This window comes from Cetorhinus maximus, chromosome 12 (genome assembly GCF_964194155.1).
Source record: "Cetorhinus maximus chromosome 12, sCetMax3.hap1.1, whole genome shotgun sequence".
NCBI classification, from domain to species: domain Eukaryota; kingdom Metazoa; phylum Chordata; class Chondrichthyes; order Lamniformes; family Cetorhinidae; genus Cetorhinus; species Cetorhinus maximus.
This window is the reverse complement of record NC_135890.1, coordinates 110655518-110682965: the sequence shown is the minus strand read 5'-3', so window position 1 is coordinate 110682965 and position 27448 is coordinate 110655518. Positions and strand designations below refer to the sequence as shown.

Genomic DNA, 27448 nt, shown 5'->3' with positions numbered 1-27448 from the left:
TGACCAATGAGCCCTGAGTGTGGGCAATCCGGGGGCTGGGGCTTCCTGATTAGAGTCCTGATCAAGCATGTAGCACCTGAAAGGCTCTCCGTAATAAAGTTAACGTTAACTTTGGTCTTCTCCGCCGATGCTGCCAGACCTGCTGAGTTTTTCCAGGTATTTCTCTTTTTGTTTTGGATTTCCAGCATCCACAGTTTTTTGTTTTTATCCCTTTCTCTTCTTCCCTGTGGCAGTGTATTTGTCAAATCTCTCTCTAAGAAAGAAAGTCTTGCATTTCTAAAGTACCTTTCACAACTTTGTAACCAATAAAATACTTTTGAAGTGTAGTCACTGTTGTATTGTTGGAAAGTGGATAGTCAGTTCGAACTTTCAATCTTCACGGGTTGTTCCCCCCCTCCCCCTTGTCATGTCCAGACTATAAATAGGGAGTTTCCACAGACTGACCATTCAAATTTGATGAAGGGCCCCACCCTAAGTATTATCCTATCTTTTTCCTTAAGATGCTGATTAAGCTGTGCATATCTGCAGAATGTTCTCCTTTTCTTTTGCTGCTTTGGACATACTTGGACCTTGTGGAAGTTGACAGAAAAGAGGTTCCAATGGTAACATTTGAAAAACAAAGCATTTCACAGCCAATGAATGACTGTTAAAAATAGTCACTGCTGTTTTGCAGGCATGACATGAGGAACATCAAGTTGCTGATTTGTCACAAGAATATAACCCAAATGTATCAAGACAATTGTGATTAAAATTGAAAAATCATGCTAAAAGAAAAGCTTGCATTTATATAGCACTTTTCACAACCTCTGGATGCTCCAAAGCACTTCATAGCCTTTATTCTTTCATGGGATATGGGCATCACTGGCAAGGTCAGCATTTGTTGCCCATCCCTAATTGCCCTTGAACTGAGTGGCTTGCTAGGCCATTTCAGACAGAAATTAAGAGTCAACCACATTGCTGTGGGTTTGGAGTCACATGTAGGCCCGAGCAGGTAAGGATGGCAGATTTCCTTCCCTCAAGAACATTAATGAACCAGATGGGTTTTTACAACAATCAATGATAGTTGTCATGGTCACCATCACTGAGCCTAGCTTTACATTCCAGATTTATTAACTGAATGCAAATTCCACCAGCTGCCTTGGTGGGATTTGAACCCATGTCCCCAGAGCATTAGCCTAGGCCTCTAAATTACTAGTCCAGTGACATTACCACTACACCACTGTCTCCCCAAATTGAGCAATCTTTAAAGTGTCGCTGATGTAAGAACAGCAAAATGGATATTGAAATGCAGAATTGCACCAACTGAAAACAAATTAAGCGACACTAAATTGTGCCTTTTAAAACGGTAGAAATTCAACTTGTGAGATTGGAATCGAGTGGAGCATCGCACACTGTCATCCATCACTGTGGTGTAACCTGCAGCCATGCTGTAGCTGCAGCTGCTGCACACAGTACTGAAGCACTTCAGCTGAGAGTCTGGCTGATCCCATGCTCATATTCATGGTAAAATGCACCACTTAATAAAACAAATTTGTTGATAGCAGCAAAGTTTAAAAGTAAATAAAGTCTCAATAAGGTCAATACGTTCACTTGTTGATGATGCAGGAGTACATTGTTGATGAGACTTCCTAAACCAGCAGCAACCTTGCACAGTTTTAGTGGTATTTGTCTTTATGGGCAGGACTTTACGTTCCCCCATCGGTGGGTTTGCAGGTGGGAGGGGCCCGTAAAATTCTTCAGATGGCTTTCCCCACCAGGCTCCCGTCAGCCCTGACCTCTCCTAACTTTTACAGTGAAACTCTTTTGAGTTACCAACAGTCACAGATTGCAACTTCTTTCGAGTACAATCACAGTTCTTGGTTTTTCCGGGAGTGGGACATGAACCCACAACCCTCTGATTCAAAGGCGAGGGTGCTATGAACTGAGCCACAGCTGACACCTCTAACTTTTACAGTGAAGCCTGCCCTTGTCCCAATTGAGGCCCTTAAGTGGCCAATTAACAACTTCTTAAGGGCTGTTTCCCACCCAGCCTCAATTTTCAGGCTGGCGGGAGGAGTCCAGGGGCAGGGTTGGAGGTGGGGGGATGCCCGTAGAGTGCCACTGCTCAGGCATCAGGCAGGGGTGGGGGAGTGCGGAGAAGGGCCAGTTCCATCAACAGCCTTTCAACATCAGGCAGCCACACCCATCCCCAAAGGGTCGAGCCCTTGCAGGTGCTTCCCCACCACCCCCACCCCCATTGGCCTCTCCACCAATACCCTCACAACCCCCACTCTGCCCCCCGATCCCCCTGGGCCTCATGCCCCCTTCTGGCCTTCGTTCTGTACTCCCGGGGTTTAAGACTCTGGGGAGTGCTTGCAGTCCCAGTCCTGTCCACTGCAGCTTCTGGTGCTGCTGGGGGAGAGCGGAAGTCCCATCTCCAGTCAATTAACACCCCTTGGAGCGTTAAATGGCTGCAGGCAACCAGTATTGGCGGCAATGCGTTCACGCCAACTCCTCAGATGGCAGGTAGGGAAATCCCCGCCATCCTAAAAATCTTGTCCTATATAAATTGCTAGTCCATTCGTTACATTGTGCATTATTGTTACGATCCCCATAGAGACTGACAACTTAAAAAGAGGTTCAAATTTCCAGTGAATGACTGAAAGGATCACATGACAGGGTTTGAAGTTTTAAAACTTTTACTGTAACAATCAAACTAAAAGCAACATTGATTTCAGTGGGCAATTTGTACTCTAAACTACAGAAAAAGATCCCCCATTTAAATTTTACAATGACCGAAAATCCCCCTGCCACGGTTATACTTTACTCTGTCTTTATGTGGGCACCTCATTCTCCAGGAGCCAGTCCAAAGCTATTTTTTTATTCTTTCCCGGGATGTGGTCATCACCGGCTGGGCCAGCAAATCTTTTGCCCATCCCTAAAGGTCCATGAGAAGGCGGTGGTGAGCTGCCTTCTTGAACCCCTGCAGTCCACATGGTTCAAGTGCACCCACAGTGCTGTTAGGGAGGGAGTTCCGGGATTTTGCCCTAGCGACAGTGAAGGAATGGCGATATATTTCCAAGTCAGGATGGTAAGTGACTTCGAGGGGACCTTGCAACTGGTGGTGTTGGCATGTGTCTGATTCCCCTGTCCTTCGAGGTGATGGAGGTTGTGGGTTTGGAAGGTGCTGTTGAAGGAGCCTTGGTGAGTTGCTACAGTGCATCTTGTAGATGGTACACACTGCTGCCACTGTGCTTTGGTAATGGAGGGAGTGAATGTTGAAGGTGGGGGTTTGGGGTGCCAATAAAGTGGGCTGCTTTGTCCAAGTTGATGTCGAGCTTCTTGAGTGTTGTTAGAGCTGCACTCATCCAGGCAAGTGGATAGTATTCTATCACATTCCTGACTTGTGTCTTGTGGACAGGCTTTGGGGAGTCAGGAGGTGAGTTACTCGCTGCAGAATTCCAGCCTCCAACCTGCTCTTGTAGCTACAGTATTTATATGGCCGGTCCATTTCTGTTTCTGGTCAATGGTAACCCCCAGAATGTTGATATTGAGAGTTTAGCGATGGTAATGCACTGAATGTCAAGAATGAAATGGTTGGTTCTCCCTTGTTGGAGATGGTCATTGGCTGGCACTTGTGTGGTGCGAATGTTACTTGCCACTTGTCAGCCCAAACCTGGATATTGTCCAGGTCTTGCTGCATTTGGACATGGACTGCTTCAGTATCTGAGGAGTCACGAATGGTGCTGAACATTATGTAATCATCAGCGAACATCTCCACTTCTGACCTTATGATGGAGAGTTGGTCATTAATGAAGCAGCTGAAGATGGTTGGGCCGAGGACACTGCCCTGACGATCTCCTTAAATGATGTCCTGGAACTGAGGCGATTGACCTCCAACAACCACAACTATCTTCCTTTGTGCTAGGTATGAGCTCCTTCTTTCTTTTCCAGTCGGGTAACTTCTAATCCCTGAACTGACTTTTAGGGTTACCCTGAAGATTCCTTCCTCCAATCAAAGGTAGGTGAATCTTCCAGCTTCATTTAAGCCCTCACGATCTTGGTCTCTTCAGTCCAAGTGTGAACTCTCACCCACATCCTACACGATGAACAATGGAGACTTGCCAGTTTCTCGGATTCTTGCAGACTGACCCAGTCTCATGTTCAATAATATTTTTTGGAAAACCTGCAACCTGATATACAATGGCTTTCTACAGACTCTTGCCTTGCAAAGCGCATCTCCATGTCTACATGAATCACATGGGCCTTGTATCCAGGCGGATATGTTAATTAGTTATCCAACTCCATCCTATCTTGGAATTAAATAGAGTGTTTGAAGTATAACTGTTTTCAAAATTTGACATTCCGAACACCTCCCTGGGTCTTAGAGAATAACAATAAATCCACCATCAGCACAGCCGCTCAGATCATTGCTTACAGATGTGAATATTTTGCACCCTCTTACTGATAAAACAGCCTTGGACCCCGTTAACCTTTAACAGCCAAGCCACCCAGGCTTGTTATCAGCAGAATTCTGAACAGGTCACATGAGCCCGTTCATTCCTTCATTCTACCCTAAATTAAAGAGACAGTCCCAAAACACAACAATTTAATGAACCTCGTATTTATAACACTTTTAAAATCAGCAGAAATTTACACTTACAACATCATCAGTAAGATTATCAACTGAATGGTAACCCCGCTAATGCAGTACATTACTTCAGCCGGCCCAGTGTAAGGTACCAGGGGGTAAATGTACCAACAAACATTCAAACAATGTTGGGCAGGAAAAAGATCCCCTGGTCCATCCATCTGATTAATGGCATTGGGAAGAGGATAAAGTGCCCATCCTAACATCAAGATATAGCCACAGGGGTGATCTGGGGCACTCTGTCCTGGATCCTTCTCCTCACTTTCCTGCCTCTACTGGGTTGGTAAGCTTCTAATTGTTTAAACCAGGACACCCAATAGAGAAATCAAATACCCAAAAAGTTTAACTGGGTTCACTGACGAGGAGAGTTCACAGCATTTGTCACTGGATTTTGTTTACTTTTAATCCTGTGTGTGGGGGGGATGGAGGCTCCTCGGTCTCTGCCCCCTGCAATCCCCAAAGAGCTGAGCTGGGTGCTGAGCCGTGGACAGTGCTGAAGAACCGGTGCTGATCCCAACAGGATTTTATTTTGTGGGAAGGAAACTATCGATTTTCATGGGATTTTAATGCTGGCAAGAATTGTAAACATTTACGTGTTTTCCAAGTTTCCACTTTAGGACAAGATGAACCTGAGGGAGGTTCATTGAAACCCTGCTTTATTGCTAGTTTACACAAAGGCCCAGAGTTTCACCTCAATGGACAGCCTCTCTGTTCTGACAAAAATAGCAGAACTGCCCAAAAATCATGAGTCCCACCCCCAAACACAGCACTTCCTGTTTTCACAGGGGCGGGAATGGGGGCGGAGTGTGTTCCTCATGGACCTGTTTCAGGGAGGCAGCAGGCCATTAAAATCAGCAGCTGCCTCTACTCTTCTTTTAATTCATTCATGGGATGTGAGCATCGCTGGCTAGGCCAGCATTTATTAACCATTCTTAATTGCCCTTGAGTAGGGGGTGGTAAACTGTCTTCTTGAACCGCTGCAGTCCATGTGGTGTAGGTACACCCACAGTGCTGTTAGGAAGGGAGATCCAGGATTTTGTCCCAGTGACAGTGAAGCAACAGCGATATATTTCCAAGTCTCCAAGTGGCTTGGAGGGGAACTTACAGGTGGTGGTGTTCCCATGTGTCTGCTGCCCTTTGCCCTTCAGGTTTGGAAGGTGCTGTCTAAGGAGCCTTGGTGAATTTCTGCAGTGCATCTTGTAGATGGTACACACTGCTGCTACTGTGCGCTGGTGGTGGAGGGAGTAAATATTTGTGGATAGGGTGCCAATCAAGTGGGCTGCTTTGTCCTGGACAGTGTCAAGCTTCTTAAGTGTTGTTGGAGATGCACTCATCCAGGTAAGTGGGGAGTATTCCATCACACTCCTGACTTGTGCCTTGTAGATGGTGGACAGGCTCTCGGGAGTCAGGAGGTGAGTTACTCGTCACACGATTCCTAGCCTCTGACCTGTTCTTGTAGCCACAGTATTTATATGGCTAGTCCATTTCAGATCTGGTCAATAGTAACCCCCAGGATGTTGATCGTGGGGGATTCAGTGATGGCAATGCCATTGAATGTCAAGGGGCGATGGTTAAATTCTCTCTTGTTGGAGATGGTCATTGCCTGGCACTTGTGTGGCCCGAATGTTTCTTGCAACTTGTCAGCCCAAGCCTGGATATTGTCCAGGTCTTGCTGCATTTGGACAAGGATTGCTTCAGTGTCTGAGGAGTTGCCGATGATGCTGAACATTGTGTAATCATCAGCGAACATCCCCACTTCTGACCTTAGATGGAAGGAAAGTCATTGATGAAGCAACTAAAGATGGTTGGGCCTAGGACACTATGAGGAGCTCCTGCACTGATATCCAGGAACTGAGATGACTGACCTCCAACAACCACAACCATCTTCCTTTGTGCCAGGAATGACTCCAACCAGCGGAGAGTTTTCCCCGATTCCCCTTGACTCCAGTTTTGCTAGGTCTCCTTTATGCTACATTCATTCAAATGCTGCCTTGATGTCAAGGGCAGTTACTCTCACCTCACCTCTGGAGTTCAGCTCTTTTGTCCATGTATGAACCAAGGGTATAATGAGGTCAGGAGCTGAGTGGCCCTAGTGGAACCCAAACTGAGTGTCAGTGAGCAGACTTTTGCTGAGCAAGTGCTGTTTGATAGCACTGTTGATGACCCCTTCCATCACTTTACTGACGATTGAGAGTAGACTGATGGGGCAGAAATTGGCCAGGTTGGATTTGTCCTACTTTTTGTGTACTGGACATACCTGGGCAATTTTCCACATTGCCGAGTAGATGCCAGTGTTATAGATGTACTAGAACAGCTTGGCTAGTGGCATGGCAAGTTCTGGAGCACAAGTCTTTAGTACTATTGCCAGAATATTGTCAGGTCCCATAGCCTTTGCAGTATCCAATGCCTTCAGCCATTTCTTGATATCAAATTGGCTGAAGACTGGCATCTGTGATACTGGGGACCTCAGGAGGGGGCCGAGATGGATCATCCACTCGACACTTCTGGCTGAAGATTGTTGCAAATACTTCAGCCTTATCTTTTACACTTATGTGCTGGGCTCCCCCATCATTGGGGATGGGGATATTTGTGAAGCCTCCTCCTCCAGCGAGTTGTTTAATTGTCCACTACCGTTCATGACTGGATGTGGCAGGACTGCAGAGCTTAGATATTTTGGTTATGGGATTGCTTAGCACTGTCTATCACTTGCTGTTGACGCAGTTTGGCACACAAGTAGTGTTGTGTTGTAGCTTCACCAGGTTGACACCTCATCATTTTTGGTATGTTTGGTGCTGTTCCTGGCATGCCCTCCTGGACTCTTCATTGAACTAGGGTTGATTCCCTGGCTTGGTGGTAATGGTAGAGTGAAGGATATGCCAGGCCATGAGGTTACAGATTATGGTTGAGTGCAATTTTGTTACTACTGCTGTTGGCCCATAGCATCTCATGGTTGCCCAGTCTTGCTAGATCAGTTCGAAATCTATCCCGTTTAGCATGCTGGTAGTGCACGCAACACAATAGAGGGTACCCTCAATGCGAAGACAGGACTTCATTGCCACAAGGACTGTGCGGTGGTCACTCACTAAGGAGGACTTTGCAGGGTCAACAGGGCTGAGTTTGCCGTTGTCACTTGCAAGGCTAGGTTGATGCCAGGTGGTCTGTCCGGTTTCATTCCTTATTGACTTTTTAGTGGTTTGATGCAACTGAGTGACTTGCTAGGCCATTTCAGAGAGCATTTAACAGACAACCACATTCGCAGAATCACATGGCAGGATCTTCCGGTTGGCGAGCAGGGGCGGGGCCCACTCACCGATGCGTAAAATGATGCGGGATGATGTCGAGTGGAACTCCCGACGTCACCCCACGTCATTTCTATATTCAGGTTGGCGGGGGCGCAGCCGAGTCAGCTGCGCGCCCACCGACCTGTCAACGGCCTATTGAGACCATTGAAAAACTAATTAAGGTCGTTAATGGACCTGCCCGTCCAACCTTAAGGTTGGCGGGCAGGCTGGGAGCCCTGGCGGGCATCAGAAAAGGCATGAAACTTCATCCACGGGCGGGATGAGGTTTCATGAAGGTATTTAAATTTTTAAGAAAGGTTTCAATAAAACTTATCGACATGTCCCAACTCATGTCACAGTGTCACATGAGGGGATATGGTAGGGAAAATTTTAAACATGTTTAATAAAAGTTTTAAATCGGAGCTGATCTCTCCGAGGCAGCACTTAGCCTCAGGGAGGTCTGTGCGCTCTTTCTCGCGCATGTGCAAAAGAGCGCACTCCCAACTCAGGGAATCCCCTCCCCCGCCTGCACAGGGAACGCATAGCACTTCCTGGTAGACGTCACGCTGGGCAGGCCTTAATTGGCCTGCCCACGTAAAATGGCAGCGCCCCCATGGATTAGAGGCACGCCCACCCACGCCCGCTCCCGCACTTCTCCCCCCTGACGGGGCGAAAACTTTTCCGACAGAATTGTACGGTGTAGAAGGAGACCATTCGGCCCATCATGTCTGCACCGGCTCGCTGAGCATTTTAACTTAGTATCAATCTCCTGTGGATCTGGAATCACATGTAGGCCAGACCAGGTAAGGACCGCAGGTTTCCTTCCCTAAAAGGAATTAGTGAACCAGATGGGTTTTTACAACAATCAACAATGGTTTCATGGTCACTATTAGACTTCTAATTCCCGATTTTTATTGATGGAACGTGAATTCATCCATCTGCTGTGGCTGGATCCAAACCCGGGTCCCAGAAGATTACCCTGGATCTCTGGGTTACTAGTCCAGTGACAATACTACCACATCACCGTTTCCCCCAAATTTGGTAGCCCAGGAGTCAGATTTTGGTAGCCTAGGAGTGTGAAACCCAAAGTGTGGAAAGTAGTCCCTTTAAGAGCAGGCCTGAACTTGGTGTACTTCTTTGGAAAGCCAGAGGACTTTTGGAGTGCACTGAATTCATAAGTGCAGATGGCCTCCTGCTGCACTCACTGCATTCACAATTTGAATCCAGACCTTCTTAGTTGATGCAGGGGCATTATAGCGCCAACAGGGTAGAGGACTGGTCTCCTTTTCTAGGCCTCTATCACCAAAACGTGAAGGTCCTGGTCAGAAAAAAGTGGGGCAGCTGCACCCTAACCCTAACCCATCCTTTACCCTGCTTCTCCTCTGTGTAACATATTATCAATAAAAATGTAAGACAAAAAGGGTCATGCGCTATTCAGATTACCATGCTCTCATTCACTTATGTGTGCTTACAAGTACTAACCATTTTTACCACATCATCAATGATTACTGGTGAGGTTTGGTGGAGAAGCTGGCTCTGCGCAAATGCTTGGTGCCATCTGTGTTGCGGCTGTGGCTCCAAGGTTAGGGTTAGGGTTCTGTGTTCCACAACTGCTGACAGCCCTACTGGTTTACTCCCTCTTAGGCACACTGTTATGCCGTGACAGTGTGCAGATGTGAGGGACCTGGTCAAGGGTCAACAGTGTGGGCACATCCTGATAGTTGGGTGGCAAGAGGGCATTTGGATGGGATAATGAGCATGGCACTGTTCATCATTCATCCACCTACTGAGTCATGGCAGCTAACTACATGATCGCATAATATCTGCAGCAGGCAGTGGTAGCAAGATGATGCCATCTCCTGGGCTGTATCCTGTGAATCTACTTCATGCTTTCAGTGGTTCAGTAGAGCACACTTTGATTAGGCAGCAACAATGACATTTCTTCCATAGGGAAAGCCCATGATGGGCCATCCGTTCCAGGGTCAGCTAACAGTTGGACAACATTTACAGAGTTTTCCCTTTCATCTGACAGGGCAAAAACATCTCCACCGAGACACAGGGACTTCAGTATTGATGCCCCTACTTCTCAAATGGGCCTTTATGAAGGCTGGCTTTTTATCTATGCCCAAGTTATCCAATCTGTGCCAGGCCTGCCTCTGATCCCTCACTATCTTTGGGGTCGCCCACTCCAAATCCTATTATAGCCGGCCCCCTGGACTGAAAATCGGAAGTTCGGGCAGATGTTTTTAGAGGTCGGGTTCATGGAGCGAGCAATTCTCCTCCATCTGCGCACCCGGCCTGGGAGCGAAAATCTGGGCCTGAGCCACAGCGATTTGACAATTCTGAATTCTCAAGCCTGCTCTCTACAAAAGGGATATATTTCCCACTTTTGTACAAACAAGGACGCTCACAATAGGAAACTTTCTCCAGGAATTTGTTTTCCTCTCTCGCGCTCCCCGAGGACCCGCTCGCACCAACACACTGGCTTTCCGTGATGTCACTTCCACTGACATCTCCCGGAATATGTCCAGCCAGAGTTGGCAACTCATGTTTCCTACATTACAAATGACTACACTTCAGAAAGCATTTCACTGGCTGTCCTGAGGTCATGAAAAACAAGTCTTTCTTTTATTCCTTTCACATCCCAAGCCTCCTTTGACAGCACCTTCCAAAATCCTGGAACTCCCTTCCTAAAAGCGCTGTGGATGTACCTGTAACAGGAGGACTGCAGTGGTTCAAGAGGGCGGCTCACCACCACCTTCTCAAGGGCAATTAGGGATGAGCAATTATGGATGGTCTTGCCAGCAAAACTCAAAATTACAAAACAATCACATCCTCGCCCCACCAGAAAGTTGCTTGAACTCCTGGGAGAGGTGAAAAAGGCAGGTTAAAGGCCTAGGATTATTTGGGCAAAGATAAAAACATGAAAGTTCCTCTCTGGCCCCCTTAGCTGGTGGAGACTAGTCCAGAAAGCGACTCTGGTGATGTACATGTCTACATCAGTTTGAGGGTCTAGCTTCATGGAGCAAAACCAGATAATCAATTTCTAAATATTAGTCTGAGGAATCTACCATCAGGGAAAAGTGTAGAGGGTAAATAATCATCTAATGACCCTCATCTTTAACTGAACCCCTTAACATATTTCTTCAATCTTTGATGTAGAGGAAATAATCTTGAAAAAAACACAGCTTTCAGCTTTGAGAAACTTTTAAGATTACTGATTTTTTTTTTTAAATAATAGGATATTTTGAATGCTTTTACAGGCTTATATTAACATCAACTGTATATTTCAATAAACCCGAAAAGAAATACAATTCTGTTGATCTGAATGCAGGAAGTGCTGCACTTCAATTATCCCAGGAATGTGTCTGATTATTTTAAACCTGAGTTGAGAGCTTCCTGTTCTGGAGACTGGGATTTGACATTGGCCGATACTAACTTTCTCATTTTCAGAAAAATAATTTGGAAATTTCCAGGCAGGTAGATGAACCCAAGGGTGGATTTCCAAGGTGAAGCCTTCTCACTCAGGGTACATACCGAGAAATCATGAGCATGCGGCTTCTGATTTTGGTCCCTGTTGCCAACCAACCCTCTGAGCTGGAGTTCCCTCCAAGGGCAGGAAACAGGACTGTTTCCAGGTCCTGAACCCGCCCCTGGGAAGAAACAGTCACTGACCTGGGATTTTCACGGGAGCACCCCTATGGTTGGCATGGAGGCAAGTTCACTGTCCAATTAAGGGTGGCAGGCGGGTTCTTGAAGCTTTAGGGCCAATCCGAGGCTCTCCAGCTTGAGACCAGCCTGCGATGGATGGTAAGTAACTGAGAGGGCACTTCACATTTTTTTAAAGTTTAAGTAAAAACAGGAAAAGCAGCCAGGCCACCACCATTGTGGAAGTGGGGGTGAATCGCTCTACAAAGCGGCCTTTGGCTGCAACCGCACTGAGGAAGGCAGGGAGGAAGGAGCCTGTAGGCCTGCCTAGAACAGTGGCACCTTGGCCTGCCCCTGGGTGTCTGCCTCCTGGCAATTAAACTGACCCCGTTGAGTCACGGCACTGGAGGCAAACTGGAAATCCCAGTTGGCCTCCTTTATGTGTGCTTAACAAGGCTCTTAATGAGCTTGACTGGCTACCCACCTGGTGGGGGAGGATAGCTGCTGGTACTGAACCTGCATCGGCAAAAATGGCCGGTGTCAAATTCAGCCCTGTCACCTGATTTGGAGATAATACCATTAAGATTGTCAGTTAACTTTTATCAACAGCAAAATATCAGGATTTGAGCTTTCTCCCCCTGTCTTACCCCTAATCTATCTCTGGTTTGCTCTTATATTTGTTATTAGATAGCACTTATAATATTTTTAATAGCATTCCTCAGACTATTGCTGAGGAACAACACGGCAATGTGAAAAATACAGGTGCACTCAGCAAAACAGCTTTCCTTTTGGCTAATCACAAATGGTCCATTTTTGTGCAAATAACTTATAGATATCCTTTTATATGTAAAGTTGAAACTCCACATTTCCACTAACAGTGAGCATGAATCCTTTTGGTAAGGCTTCACAAAAGATGTTCTCAGGGACATTCCTGGGACTCAGTGTATGAGGTCTGGTTAAGAGCCAGTAATGTTCAAGTGTGTCAAATCACATTGTGACTTCCTGGTGTGCCAGCAATGGCTCATTGGGTAGTATTTTCATCGGAGTCAGAAGGCTGTGCATTGATGCCCCATTTCAGAAATTAGAGTATGTAATCTAGGCTGACACACCTTCTTCTTCTCCTTCTCAGGCAGTCCCTCAAAATCATATGAACATACGATTTTAGGAGCAGGAGTGGGCCACTCGACCCTCAAGCCTGCTCCACCATCAATAGGATCATGGCTGATCTGTTTGTAACCTCCCAACTACCCCCGATAACCTTTCACCCACCCCCTTGTTAATCAAGAATCTAACTAGCTCTGCTTTAAAAATATTCAAAGACTCTACTTCCACTGCCTTTTGAGGAAGAGAGTTCCAAAGACTCACAACCCTCAGAAAAAAATTTCTCCTCATCTCTGTCTTAAATGAGCAATCCCTTATTTTTAATCTGTGACCCCTAGTTCTAGATTCTCCCACAAGAGGAAACATTCTCTCCATATCCACTCTGTCAAGACCCTTCAGGATTTTAAAGATTTCGATCAAGTCACCTCTTACTCTTCTAAACTCCAGTGGATACAAGCCTAACCTGTCCAACCTTTCCTCATAAGACAACCTCCCATTCCTGGTATTAGTATAGTAAACCTCCTTTGAACTGCTTCTAGTGCATTTACATCCTTCCTGAAATAAGGAGACCAGTACTGTACACAGGACTCCAGATGTGGTCTCACCAAAACTTGCTTCCACTCCGGTTCGATGGGTTCCGAAATGGCTTATAAGTCCAATGTGCAACCTGTAGACTCTACCACATGCAGGGCAGGTGGTGCTTGAAGAGTCAGGTAGGTGAGTTGTTTGGAGTTTGTGAGCTCTCTCCGACACCTCGACTTTGCCTCTGCAGGTTCCTGGCAAAGTCTCTCTGTGTTTGATGCCTTCTTGGTCAGTCACAAACCAGGGACTCCCATGAGTCAGCAGGTATGTCTGACTTCTTCAGGGATGCTTTGAGGACATGCCTACAGCATTTCTGTTGCCCTCTTGTGACTGAGTTCCAAGTAGGGCAGTTGTTTCAAGAGTTTGACATTAGGCATATGAACGACATATCCCACCCAGCGGTGCTGATTTTGAATGATTAGTGCTTGATGCTGGGCATGTTGGCTTGGGAGAGGATATTGCGGTTGAATTGCCTTTCTTGCCACCAGATTTGGAGGATCTTGTGAAGGCACTGTTGGTGATACTTCTGCAGTGCTTTGAGGCGCCCACTGTAGGTTGTCCAAGTCTCCAAAGCATATAGGAGCACAGGGATCACTACTGCCCAGTAATCCACAACTTTAATCTCAGGTTTGCTGACATACCAGTGAAGTACTGATGGAGACCTCTACTTCTTTACATGGACTCCATTCTAATCAGGCAATTGTATAAGTCCAGCAAAAGTCAAGGGGATTAACTCTTTAACTTGTATTTGAACCCAATGTTGCAGTCTAATGGGGAGAAGATACAAGTATCCTAACTGAAACTAATTTGAAGGGATTGCTATAGTGATTGCCACTGCACGGGTGGGGTGAAGCTTGAGCCCAGCTGTGATGCTACCCACAGTCGGCTAGCCTGTCAGCCCTCGAAATTCAGGATCGCCCAGTGAAGCCCATGGAAACGGAAGAGAATGAAAAACAGGTGCTGAATCAATATCACCCATTTCACACAAACAATCAAGATCAAAGTGATCTCCTCCCCACCCCCACCCCATCTCCCAAGTTAAATGTTCCATCCTGATGGTTCTCATTACTCCAAAGCAACAAAACCACAAGAAGTTGTGGGGTTTTAACTGGCAGTAAATTAAAGCACTCCACCCTCTTCTCCCCCTTCCACCCCCCTCCTCCCTCTCCAGACACGGCATCAACTTTATGCTAAGTGCTCTGAAATGTCAAGTCACGGATGCCCTTCTCTGAGCAAGCCTTTCATTAGTTAGGAGAGGGTGAGATTTGGTGCTGATCGATGTCAAGCGACAGGAAATGGCTCACTTTCTTATCCCTACCTCAAAACCATCTAATGGTGGCTTTCTGTGACAGAAGTGCTGCAAGAAGGAATTGTACTGTCCTGGCTTGTATTAAAATTCGTCCCCTCTGAAGATCGACATCTTCCACCTAGAGTTTATACCACAACAAGTGTTCCACATCAATGGGGTAAGAAATAATTAACTGGGTGCAGAGTTGCTTGAAAGTCATAATTTATGACATAATTTTCTGGCCGTGATTTATAGATTTCTTTTAAGGGAAAACAGAGGAATAAAGACTGCCTCTGCTAAAATTATCAATGTGAATATAAAGAATACATTTAGGATTCAGCTGCAACAGCAAACAGGAAAAATCTGCCTTTGTGAACTCCTGAACAGTGATAAATTCCTATCAGGAAACTGCTTGTTCACTCACTGATGCTGCATGGTAATCCCTTGTCACCTTGTTTAATGATATAATGTATGAAAAGGTGATTTGGGATCAGAGATTTTACAGAGAATTCTCTCATGTGATATTTTAACATTTTCCATTGATGGCTGTAGGGTAAAATGCAGAGTAGGAAGATCAATGGTTTAATCCATAACCTGTTTGGAGTTACTTGATCACAGTTAGGGTAACAGTTGGAATTTTACAACTGACCTCAGTTTTGTGGGCTATGGTGGAATAATTAACTGGAGTTCCAGCTTTTGATGGCTATTCAGGTCCTCCTGCTGGATATTGTAAGTACGTGGACATCCGATGTCTGTAAATCCACGGCGTCTCCAGGACAACTCATACCAGAGGACCATGGATTAGGCTGGGCCCTCAATATGCCAGGTTCATCTCTTCCCCAACATCTAGGGAGGAGAGGATCTAGCTGAGTATGCAGCCTCCCCCATCCCAAAAACAGCAATTGGCGCAAGGGGATGGGTAGAGGTGTGGTTTGACAGGAGGGAGGACCAGAGAAGAGACCAGAATTCCAGCCATTGTCCACTAGATATGGGTTCCAACTGGGGATCCTGGCCTAGCCAACGGAGGTCATCAATTCAATGTTTTCTTTGTCTCACTTAGAAAAGGGGCCAACGAGGCACTGAAGGGGAGGGAGAGGTCAATCAGCAACAACCACCTCCCCTGCCCCTCATCACAGCCTCAGTCATATTGTGCAACCTCCATGGGTAGGTGGGTGCATATGATGTACAACTATTAGCACAAGAGCCTGCCTGTGTTAAATATCCACCTGACTCCCCACCCCTAAGTGCTCATGATGTTAACATCAGAGGTCACTGGTTGAGTACTTGCCATTCAGGATAAAATGGCAGGTGGACTTTCAAGCTTCAAGTGTGGACAGGCTCAGCCTCAGCTGTGATGCCTCCACCATGAAATAGCCTGACGATACTTACTGATTAACCTCACACCTGAAAAGTAATGGCCATCTGCCTGAGGTACCAAAGGGTGGTCAATGTCTGTAAAACTGCACAACAGAGAAAATGGAGAAGCAGTGATCCATTTTAGCAACGCCATGAGCTACCTCAGTTCGTTATTCCCACAGCCTATAAGAACTGTCTAATCCCATGAAGTTTAAAGAACTGCATTAAGATAAGCTACAAAAATAAACGTTATCAGCTGCTGCCTTCTCACCTCTGTAGTAAACATCACGGAATGGCGCATTGATGAATTCTTGAAGGTTTCCAGTTTTTTCTGCTATCTCGAGCACCATTGGAATGGTATCATTCTTTCCGTTGGTTAGGTTTAACAGTGCTTTCGGCAAACATGTCTTCCCTGTCGAGGGCTCTAGGAACAAGAGACAGACCAGGCAATTATTCTCAACTCTCAACAAGCTGCCTCGCTGTGTACGTACAATGAACTGATCAGATTTCCCCATTCCGAATCAGGACGCAATGGCAGGACAGCAAAAAGAAAAATGGTGCCGGTTTGCCGCCTCAGTTCCCAACTCTGCTGACTTTTCCAAGGATAGGGGCACAGGGAGGGGAACAGGTGAGAAAGTGAAGTCACCAGCCTCATTAATGGGCCTGTTGAGGTCATTAGGGAGTTTGATTAGAGTTCGCATTTTGACCTCCCAAGATTTTCATGGAGTGGATACCATTAGGAATTCTCTGAAGCTGGCCAGCTGCAGTCTGGCAGGAACAGGGGCAGCAGTGCTGCAACAGTTTTACCTGATGCAAAAAAACTGAAAGTTTGGACAAAAAAACTACTGAGCAGCAATAACATTTCAATGACCAACCTTTCCCTACCCTATCTCAGATCCCGGCTCTCCATTCGCCCTGGCCGCTTTGAAGATGAAGATCCTCTCTTTTTCCCTTATGACCATGCAGAGGTGGCAGCCATTGGCCATTTCCTTGATGTCCCACCTCCTTCCCGCCCCCACCCCAAACACTAATCGGGTGGTAGACCCATCTCTAGGATCATTATGACCCCGACCCTGTGAAAATTGGGCTTCGTGGCCCAGGCTGGAGTTATGGGCAGGAACAGGGTCCATCCCCCAATGGGAAAATCTAGCCCCAAGAATCTGAATTTTAATGTAGAAAATAATTTATTTTTGCTTTGTAATTCTGTGTCTATAATGGTGATCAGTTATTGCTAGTAAAGTACTTAAAACGTTACCAACTATTCATCATACAACAAACTCTTTGGTGCTCACATCCCCTCCCATCTCACCCCACTCTTATCCTGTCCATGTTCAATCTTGGGATTGTGTAAATGATGGTAACCCACAGATGTAGCCCAGTGCACCACAAGAAGTTCAACAGTCATCCCATTATCTGTTCATCTTGGATTTCAGGCCCTCTTTCTTAAACATCTCTAACAATCATTGGTCCTTATGTGAAAATGTTTGGTTTCCAAGCCAACATTCTTGTGGCTCACATACATCCGCATTAACTGACCAAAGTGTGGCCAACCAGAGATACAAAATCTTACCTCTGGCAGCCAAGAACTGAGTAATAAAAACATCTTTATTTTAAGCGATGTATACACATGCTTTGTTTAAAATAACACACATCTTAAAAAGTTTGTCTTTTTTTGAACAGCCCTTGGTTGGAGTTAATAATTGCCACTGGGAGCTTGTAGCTAAACAGCTGGTCAGACCTGCAACTTTCTACATTTGTCTATCCAATACCAGTCTATAATGACAATATAAAGACTGTTGCCATTCTTATGCATCCTCCAGGTTCATGAATGATCCTGTCTTTATGGGTGACCCTGTACTGTATAAGCTAATGTGTTACACTATACTCAATAGATTAAGCTAATCATATTCTATAGATTAATGTGGTATCCTATATTCTATAGGTTCAGAGTTGACTTTGTGCTCTATAGATGCTGAGCTGATTTTTTTTTTAGGTTTTGGGCTTACCCTTTAATCTATAGATTCTGAGTTGACCCTTTATTCTATAGATTCACAAATAACCATGCATTCTATACATCCATGGGTGACCCTGTATTCTATAGATCCATGGCTGATCTTGAATCCTAGAGATTTGTGGCTGGCCTTGGATTTTATAGATTCATGGGTCATTATAAACTATACTATAGATCCGTGGGTGATGCTGTATTGTATGGGTTCTGAACTGACTGTTGTTTAGATTCTGGGCTGATTCTATAATCTGTAGATTCATGGTTGGTTCCTTTGGTTGATTTAATCTCCTGAACAGCCCTGGAGCAAACCCTGAAGTTCACTGAAACTGCTGAGCAATCATCGCCCGTTTTTGTCCTCTGTGGCCCCGAATGATTCTCCCCATTCATGCTCTATACAATAGATTACAGCTGTGTCTGAACTTCTCTTTTCACTCCTCCTCCAAACTTTTGATATTAAACCTTTAAAAACGTGTTTTGGTATACCATAGAAAACAGCATAACATAGAAAATGACATAAAAGACATAAAAGAATGTAGCATACATCACAGCATAGCATGACGCACTATGGAATACCAAAGAATTCCATAAAATTCAAACAGACTAGGAATATGGCGCATGGCTCCTACTATCTTTCTAAGAAACGTCCACTCCCCTAACCACAGTCTAAAACAATAGGGTAGGAAAATTACAGGGGACAGTTTTCCCATAAAACTGATTAGAAAACTCTGTACGACTGTGGTTTGCGAAACCCACTGGCAACACAAGCTGCTCCTTTTGCAGTTGAATAGTACACAGACACTCTGGAGTAGAATTTCATCTTTACCAGCTGGGCATTAATCGTCACCTGTTCAGAGAGCAGGTTCTGCCTATGGCACTCAATCCTCACTGCCCTTAACTAAACTCTCATGGCAAATGCCGCCCGGGTAAGTGGCGTCTCATGAACTGTACCCAAGCATTGCTCAGAGTCTCACGAGAGAAATTTGAGGGGGGAATCATTTCCTCACAACAATCAGTCTCTTGTGATTCTCGGTTTATTCCAAACTTATAAAAACTGATTCTGAACTGCTCCATTATGCAATTCCAATTCTAAGTGAACTAAAAGTATTGAAAATGCTGGAAATACACAGTGGGTCAGTCAGCGTCTGAAAGAAGAAAAAAATTTTGGACTCAAAACTCCATAAAATAGATGGTCTCGTGTGAAATGTTTTTGTCTTTCAGCTGTTCACTGACCTGCTGTTTCCTGCCAATTTCTTCTGTTTTTATTTCACATACACAGCATTCACATTTCCCTTTGCGTTGGTTACTCATGGTTTGTCCTCACTCTGACCTTTCTTCTCTGTCTCTCTCTTTGGGGAGAAATTAACATAAGAAAGAGGAGCAGGAGTGGGCCATTCGGCCCTTTCAGCCTGCTCTGCTATTCAATATGATCGTGGGTGATCTTCTACCTGAATTCACTTTCCCACCCCAATCCCCATATCCCTTTCTTCCCTTTAGTGTTGAAAAATCTTCTGATCTCTGTCTTGAATATACTCAATGGCCAGGATTTCCAGGTCGGCAAGCGGGGGGGGGGCCTATTGAGGCCATTGACAAAGTAATTCAAGTAATTAGTGCACCAGGAGGCCGGGAGCCCTGGCGGGCATTGAAAAAAGCATGAAACCTCATCCACACGCGGGATGAGGTTTCATGTAGGTATTTAAAAATTTAATAAAAGTGTATTTAAAAGTGATGGACATGTCCCAACTCATGTGACAGTGTCACATGAGGGGACATGTCAGGGAAATTTTTTTCTTCTGATTTTAAGATTTTTTATTGTGGAGCCGATCTCCCTGAGGCAGCGCTTAGCCTCAGGGAAATGAGTGTGGTCTTTTGCGCACATGCGCGAAAGAGTGCACTCTCGGCTGAGGGAATCACCCCCCCCCGCCCCCGCACAGGGAGCGCATAGCACTTCCTTGTGGACGTCACGCTGGGCAGGCCTTAATTGGCCCACCCACGTAAAATGGCTGCGCGCACCCAATTGGGGGTGCCGATTGGAGGTGCGCCCGCTCCTGAACTTCCCCCCCAACGGGGGGAACATTCTGCCCAATGACTGAGCATCCCAGCCCTCATGGGTAGAGAATTCCAAAGATTCACAATCCTTTGAATGAAAATATTTCTCATCATCTCAGTCCTAAATGGCCTTATTCTGAAGAGTGTGACCAATGAGACCATCTCTCATTCTTCTAAAATTTAGGGAATCTAGGGCAAGCCTACGCTACCTCAACTCAAAGGACAATTCCCTCATCCCAGGCATCAGTCTAGTGGCTTCCATTTCACACCCCTCTAAGGCAAATATATACTTCCTCAGGTTAAGGAGACCAAAACTGTAAACAGTGCTGCAGGTGTGGTCTCACCAAGGTTCTATAAAATTGTAGTGAAACTTCTTTACTCTTATACTCCAGTCCCTTTGTAATAAAGGGTAACAGACAATTAGCTTTCTAACTCCCTGTGTGCGGTGGGTGTAGTGCAATTGTAAAGAGGCTCTTTTACAACAAGGATTTACAATCTTGCTACACCCAGCTTACAAAGGAAATATTTTCTCTATTGCATTTTATCTTGCGCCATAGTACATGCCAGAGACTAATTTTTTCCACAGATGTTCGTGATCATTAACTTAAATGATGGTCTTCAAGTGGCAAGAATGGGAATACTGAAATGAGCATGTCTTGTTTACTTAAACATTCAAATAGTTTAGTGAAGTCTCACAGTGATTATAACTTCGGTGGCACCCAGTACAAATCCTCTACATTTGGATTTTCACATTACCTCGAAATTCCTCATCCATCAGACGCTTCTTTTGACTCAGTAGAAAGACAAGCAGGCCGTCCAGTCCGGCAACAGACCCTTGTGACACAATGTCAAATAGAAGTGCCCTGTTAAAGACCTTCAGAACAGGTGGTGGTTCAGGTGCAGGGGCCTTTACTTTTGGGCTGTTTTTACTAGAGGGGGGAGAAAAAAAGAACATGAGGTGGAGTTTTAAAGGGTGAAAAAGGTTTCACAACTGAAATGTGTTTTAGGTCACCCGTTCAAAGTGCACCCTACCCTTAAAGGGAACTTAGTCAAAATTAATTTAATAGTTATTAGCTGAAAAACCTCTAAACATTCATCATTCATCTACCCCTTCAGAACATATGTGAGGTGACTTTATTGTGTTGGTGAGGCATAAGCTCATCGAGGTGAGGAATGTATATTTTGGATGACATCAGCATCAAACACTCTCAGCTCAAGTTAAAAGCAGGATCCTCGATAATCAGCTTGGGCACCGTCCTGAGAACCCACTTCGAGGAACCATTTTTGCTGCCTTGCGTCAAATCTGTTTGTTCCCTTTCCAAGTAAGACTGCCAATAAGAGTCATAGAGTCATTACAGCACAGAGGCTAATCAGCACATCGAGTCTATGCCAGCTCTCTGTACAGCAATCCAGTCGACCTCATTCCCCCGCTTCATCTCATAGCCCTGCAAGTTTATTTCCCTCAAGTGTCCATCCAATTTCCATTGATCATCTCTGCTGCCACTATTCTCGTAAGCAGAGAGTTCCAGGTCATTACCACTAGTAATTGGTACCAGATTAGTTGCCTTTTTTTGTTATACATTCAAGCCCTCATGATTCAAAATTGTATTTCCTGGCAGATCCCAGTAAGGCCAATTAACATAACTAGTTACACCAGGCAAGAAATATTTCTTTATTTTGTTTTCACAATTTTCTCTCCTTATTGCCCTCCCCTCTCTTTTCAGTGTAGGACTACAATCGACACTGAGCAACAGTCAGCCAACTACCTCACCCCTCCAAGTAGCCATTCTTTAAGCAAGATCCTGCTTAGTGAGTGCTGGCTGGTTTCTTGGGAATGTGGACGAGGTTTCCTAAAGCCTTAATAAATCAAATAAAAAAGATTTCTGAAATATAAAAACATGTCCCATCCCATGTGACACAGTCATATAAGGAGACATGTTTAATTGAATTTTTATTCCATTTATTTATTTATTTCAAAAGTGCTTCAATCTCCCTGAGGCACGGAGCTACCTCGGAGATTGAAGTGCTGTTTTGCGCGCTTGCGCGAAAGAGCGCCGGCCTTGACTCTCTCCCACCCCCCCCCCCCGCCCCGCCTACACAGGTAAGCACTACCACTCGCGTCTTGCGCTGGGAGGGCCTTAATTGGCCTGCCCGCGTAAAATGGTGGCACGGAGCCGATCATGGGCGCCGCTTGGCTTCACAACCACCCCCGCCTGCTCCTGCCGAGCCTGCCTAATACAGGAAATATTTTGGCCTAGGTTACAGAAACAGCCCCAGCTCAGGATCTCACCACCTGCTATAATTTATTAATTTATTTAACAGGACCTTAGTCATTTAGTTTTAATTCAGGTAATTGAAGATACAGAGGAGGTCTTGTGGTAGTGTTCCTACCTTCAGGCCAGAAGGTCTGGGTTCAAGTCCCACTTCAGGGGCTTGATGGCCACAGAGGGTGTGTTCACAATGCGACCAAACAGGTTGGGTGTTAGCCTGTAAATCCTTCCAATGTGCCTGATGGCAGATGGTGAAAGTGGAAGAGTTTCCTGGTCAGGCAAACTGCACAAGGCAACAGCATAATCATGAACAAATCCATGCCAATGTCCTCTTAGGGCATGGTACCTGGAGGAGGATGAATTCAAGTCACACAGAACATCCCATCTTTTAAAAAGCTAAAAGAATAGGATTGTTGAAAAAGTGCGATGGAGACTCTTGTTTCAGAGCTATGTTGGATAGTCACCATTGTAAGGAAAGACAACAAGGCTCTCCTCATGCTGCAATAATGCAGACCGTGCAGGTCTCAGGTTCAGTCCCTGAACTAGTGCTGAGATAGTTGATTAGAGTTCAGCTAATAATAGGGATACTGCAATTACCTCACTATCCACAGGCTAGGGAGGAGGTGGTAGAAAAAATCAACCAGGATTCTGCTTCTGATTATTATTTTATGCTAAACTTCCACAGAACTTTAGTTAAACCACTTTGGAGTGCTGTGAACAGTTAGGATGGCGTGGTTTCCCTTCCCACCACCCGAAGAGTCATTGGAGAAAACAACCCCACCGATACTGCCTGCTCCACAACCATTTAACGCTCTAACAAACATTAATTGGTTGGAGATGAGACTTCTGCCCCTCACTTGGGAGGAAGTCCTGCCTCAGAGTCCCTGCAGTGCTAGAAGCTGCAGTGGACAGGACTGGGACTGCAAGCAGTCCCCGGAGCCTAAGTCCCCAGAGAGCCCAGGACCATGTAAGTGTGGGGGTCTTCAGACATGTGCATTTCATTCAGAGTACTCCTGAAGTGTGAAAAGTTAATGCTAAAAGGAAAATGTTGGGGAGGCGGTGGTATAGTGGTGTTGTCACTGGCCTAGTATTCCAGAAGACCCATGGTAATGCTCTGGGGTCCAGGTTCAAATCTCCACCATGGCAGATGGTGGAATCGGAGTTCAACAGAAATCTGGAATTAAAAGTCTGATGATGAGCATGAAACAATTGTCGTAAAAATCACTAATTCCCCTTTAGGGAAGGAAATCTGCTGTCTTTACCTGGTCTGGCCTATATATGACTCCAGACCCACAGCAATGTGGTTGACTCTTAAATACCCTCTGAACAATTAGGGATGGGTAATAAATGATGCCACATCCCATGAATGAATTTTTTTAAAAATTATTAACGACATCAGGCCGAATTGTTAGTTATTGTGCATCGGTTGGTGGAGCCCAGACTTTCAGGCCCCGCTGAGGTGGGTGGTGGGAGGCCGAGGTGAACAGGGCAGCTGGGTAGGAGGGACTACTTTGGGGAGGGTGTCCATTGGGCACAAGGGGTACCCAATGAGCTGGCACCCCCTGTTGGCCCAGCCACAAGGCCACAATGTTTCACCTGGCGGCCTGGACACTTGGCATGGGGCTTCCCTGCCGTGGGAAAAGTCCCAGCGGTGGCGGGAGGAGGCTTTGATGATTATTTCTGTGTGTAATATAACTATTTTTAAGTTCACCCATTCTTCCTATACTTGCAGACCCTCCCCAAAAACATCTTCATTCATATAAATGGAACTGAGGCACTTGTCAGCCACGAGTGAATTGAATGGCAGAACAGGTTGAAGGGGCTGAATGGCCTACTGCTGTTTCTATGTTCAGTCCACTCCATAAACCAGGCTGCAATATTTTCAATCACCACCTGAAATTCTGCCACTGAGCAGCTGGGAGTTTTAACCTTAGACTTTATATATAAATCATTAACATTTGTAACTAAATATTCTTAGTAAGATAGTTTTAACACTTTTCTATTTACTCAATGGACAAAGTTTGGTACTGTGAGTTCTCCAGAAATCCAGGAGGTGAATGATAGAGTCGGAGCCTAAACTTTACTCAGCTTATGGGCTGAATTTTATGGCCCCCCCAGGATGACAGGCGGGGGCATAAAATTGGGCACCATGGCAGTGGCACAGTGCCCATCCCCTGCCCGTCCTTGCCTGCCCTTGTGGCATTTACCTGCTGCAGGGGAGGGGTCAGGCAGCCCACTCACCTGTGGCCCAACTTAGGCCATTAAGTGCCCAATTAATAGCCACTTAAGGGCCTCCTCCCGCCACTGCTGGGACTTTTCCCACGGCAGGGAAGCCCCATGCCAAGTGTCCAGGCCGCCAGGTGAAACATTGTGGCCTTGTGGCTGGGCCAACAGGGGGTGCCACCTCATTGGGTACCCCTTGTGCCCAATGGAGACACTCCCCAAAGTAGTCCCTCCCATGTTTCCCCCACCCAACTGCCCTGTTCACCTCGGCCTCCCACCACCCACCTCAGCGGGGCCTGAAAGTCCGGACTCCACCAGCACCTCCTCTTTAGGACTGCATGCAGTCCTAGCAGTGACCACCACTCCCACTGGTGCTGCTGGGACAAGACAGCTGCTGGCTATTTGATTGGCCACTGCACTCAGAGGTGGAACTTCATCTCCAGTGGGGGTACAAGTCCCGCCTCCAACCAATTAAAGGCCCAAAGACATTAAATGGCTGCAGGGTGAGCTGGCCAATCACAGGTGGGCTCGCCCCTGACTTTTACATCATGGGCGTGGACCCTGCCACCCGTCTAAAATTCAGCCCTATAAGTTTTTATTTACCAAGTCACCGGTTACAAACTGCACTCCTGATCCAACAACCACAATTTCAGTTTTCTCCTAAATACTCTTTAAAAACCAATAAAATAAATAAACAAATAAACTAATTGACAGCCCCTTAAAGGGGCACTGTAACAAAAAGACAAAGCTTTAAAGGAAGCTTAACAAATCAAATTAAAATGTTGTTCCCGGGGCTGATGATGCACTCCAGCCACCCCGTGGTGCCCACTGGTTGCGGAAGGCCTCAAATGTACCAGTGGACATTGTGTGCTCCCTCTCCAAGGGCACCCGGGTGTGAAGGTAGCCATGGAGGAGGGACAGACAGTCTGGCCGAATGTCCGCCTGCTGCCTGGATCTGTTGATGGCCACTTTGGCCAGGCCCAGAGACAGGCTTACAAGGGGGTCCTCTGCCCTGCCCGCCCCCTCCTGCACCAGGTGACCAAAGATCATGAGCGTGGGACTGAAGTGCACCCAAATATGAGGAGCAGCCCCTTCGAATAACCAAAAAGAGAAAGCAACCTCATACAGTCTATGTATACGTGGAGCACAGACTCCTCAAGGCTGCAGAAAATACAGGCGGTCTGGGAGTCCATGAACCAACTTAACCATTTATTGCATGGGACTGTTACATGCAACACCCTCTATGCCAAATCCTCAATGGTAAAGCGGAGGACTCCCATGTAGAGAGCCCTCCACTGGGGGCCCCCGCCATCTCCCGACGGCAGGACGGAATGCCACAGCAAGTCCGGACGGTTGACGAGGACAAGGAAGTGGAAGGTACGCAGCAGGCAGCCCACACAGGAAACCCCTCCGTGCAGAACGGAAAGGCACAGAGGGAATTTCCACGAGATGGCTCAGCTGTGGGGCCGAGGTTCCCAAAGAAGGTTTCAGGACGCAAGGCCAATGTGAAATTCTGTCCAAACAGACTGGAGTCCTCCACACACTTGAGCCGCATTGAACCTCAGCTGCAGTCGGAGCCGAGCACCACAGTTTTAAGGCTGTGGGTGGCTTTGGTCGTGAGCCAGACATCAACAGACGCACGACATTTGCTCCTATATATATGTGAGCACAAATGAATCCCCAGTTAATGCCCACCACTTGAATATAATTATATATTTACTTTATAGACAATTAATGCTGAATAATATAAGGGCAGCAGTATCCCACATTGAATCATCTATCTGTGCTGAGTGAGAAAAGACCATCCGAGTTCATCCAATCCATTAGATATTACAACCTTGTGCATCGTCCTCCCGAGGCCCTAGAAATGCTATCTCAAAGGGGGCAGCAAACTAGCAGAACAAAACTTGTGGTCGAGTTCAGGAAAATCTGAAATTCCTCCCTGACTTCTTGACGCGGGTATGTCCGAACTGCATCGTGTGGGTTGCATGTCTCTCTTCAGCCTGAGCAGTCCAGTTCACACAGCTCAGGCAACAAAATTCTATTTGCAGTTATATTTCTCATTTGGTTTTTTTTAATTCTTTCATGGGATCTGAGCATCACTGGCAAGGCCACCATTTGTTAACCATCCCTAATCGGCTTTGAGAAGTTGGTGGTGAGTCACTTTCATGAACCGCTCCAGTCCATGTGGTGTAGGTACACCCACAGTGCTGTTAGGGAGTTCCAGGATTTTGACCCAGCTGCAGTGAAGGAACGGGAATATATTTCCAAGTCAGGATGGTGTGTGGCTTGGAGGAGATCTCCCAGGTGGCGGTGTTCCCACGTGTCTGCTGCCCTTGGTTTGAAAGGTGCTGTCAAAGGAGGCTTGGTGAATTTGCCCACTTTGAATCTTGTGGAGATTTGGAAATCCTAACTTAGACCAACAGCTTGCTTTTGTATTGTACTCTAAACATAAATAAAAGTCCCACATAATAGAAATAAATAAAAGGACGCATACTGAATCATAGGAGAGATCAGGAGGAGCATTCAACACCTTGGCTAAAAAAGTGGGTTTGAGTAGGTTTAATGAAAACAAAAATGAAGAGTTGGTGATCACCAGGATCTGTGAGCATCAACAACTCGAGTTGTACACAAATTAATGGGAATGTGGGTTTAAACTTTCTAAATAGTGCCAAAAGCCCCATCGAATGCGTCTGCATGTACTTAAAGGAAACTCAGATTGTCTGAAGCCATATGGTGGACAAGCAAGTTTCAGGAGTCCATAGTTACTTATGATGCATCTTTATGGATGCTTCATGTACTAATGTACCTTGCAGAACAACTGCACCCCCAGCTCCTCTCTAAAGGCCTCACATCCCTTAGCAACACAGGAATATATAGAACCAGACATAGTCAACCATCCATTCATTGGGATCATCTCAAAGATTAGTGACTTAATTAGTCTTAACCAGCAGCATTACAAATGGCCTCACTGTCCCTGAGTAATGAAGGAGAAAAATCAGGTAGAGTTCCTGC

General features: G+C 45.9%; 1 protein-coding gene across 1 annotated transcript in view; it reads right to left on the bottom strand.

The window, feature by feature from the left end:
• trpv4 (transient receptor potential cation channel, subfamily V, member 4) overlaps positions 1–27448 on the bottom strand; it is a 119632-nt gene that overhangs the window by 53587 nt on the left and 38597 nt on the right. Inside the window, exons 3-4 of the mRNA XM_078554421.1 lie at positions 20697–20869; positions 16158–16310 (exon numbers count right to left, since the gene is read on the bottom strand). Of these exons, the coding sequence (XP_078410547.1) occupies positions 16158–16310; positions 20697–20869 (326 nt within the window). The remainder of the gene's footprint in view (positions 1–16157; positions 16311–20696; positions 20870–27448) is intronic.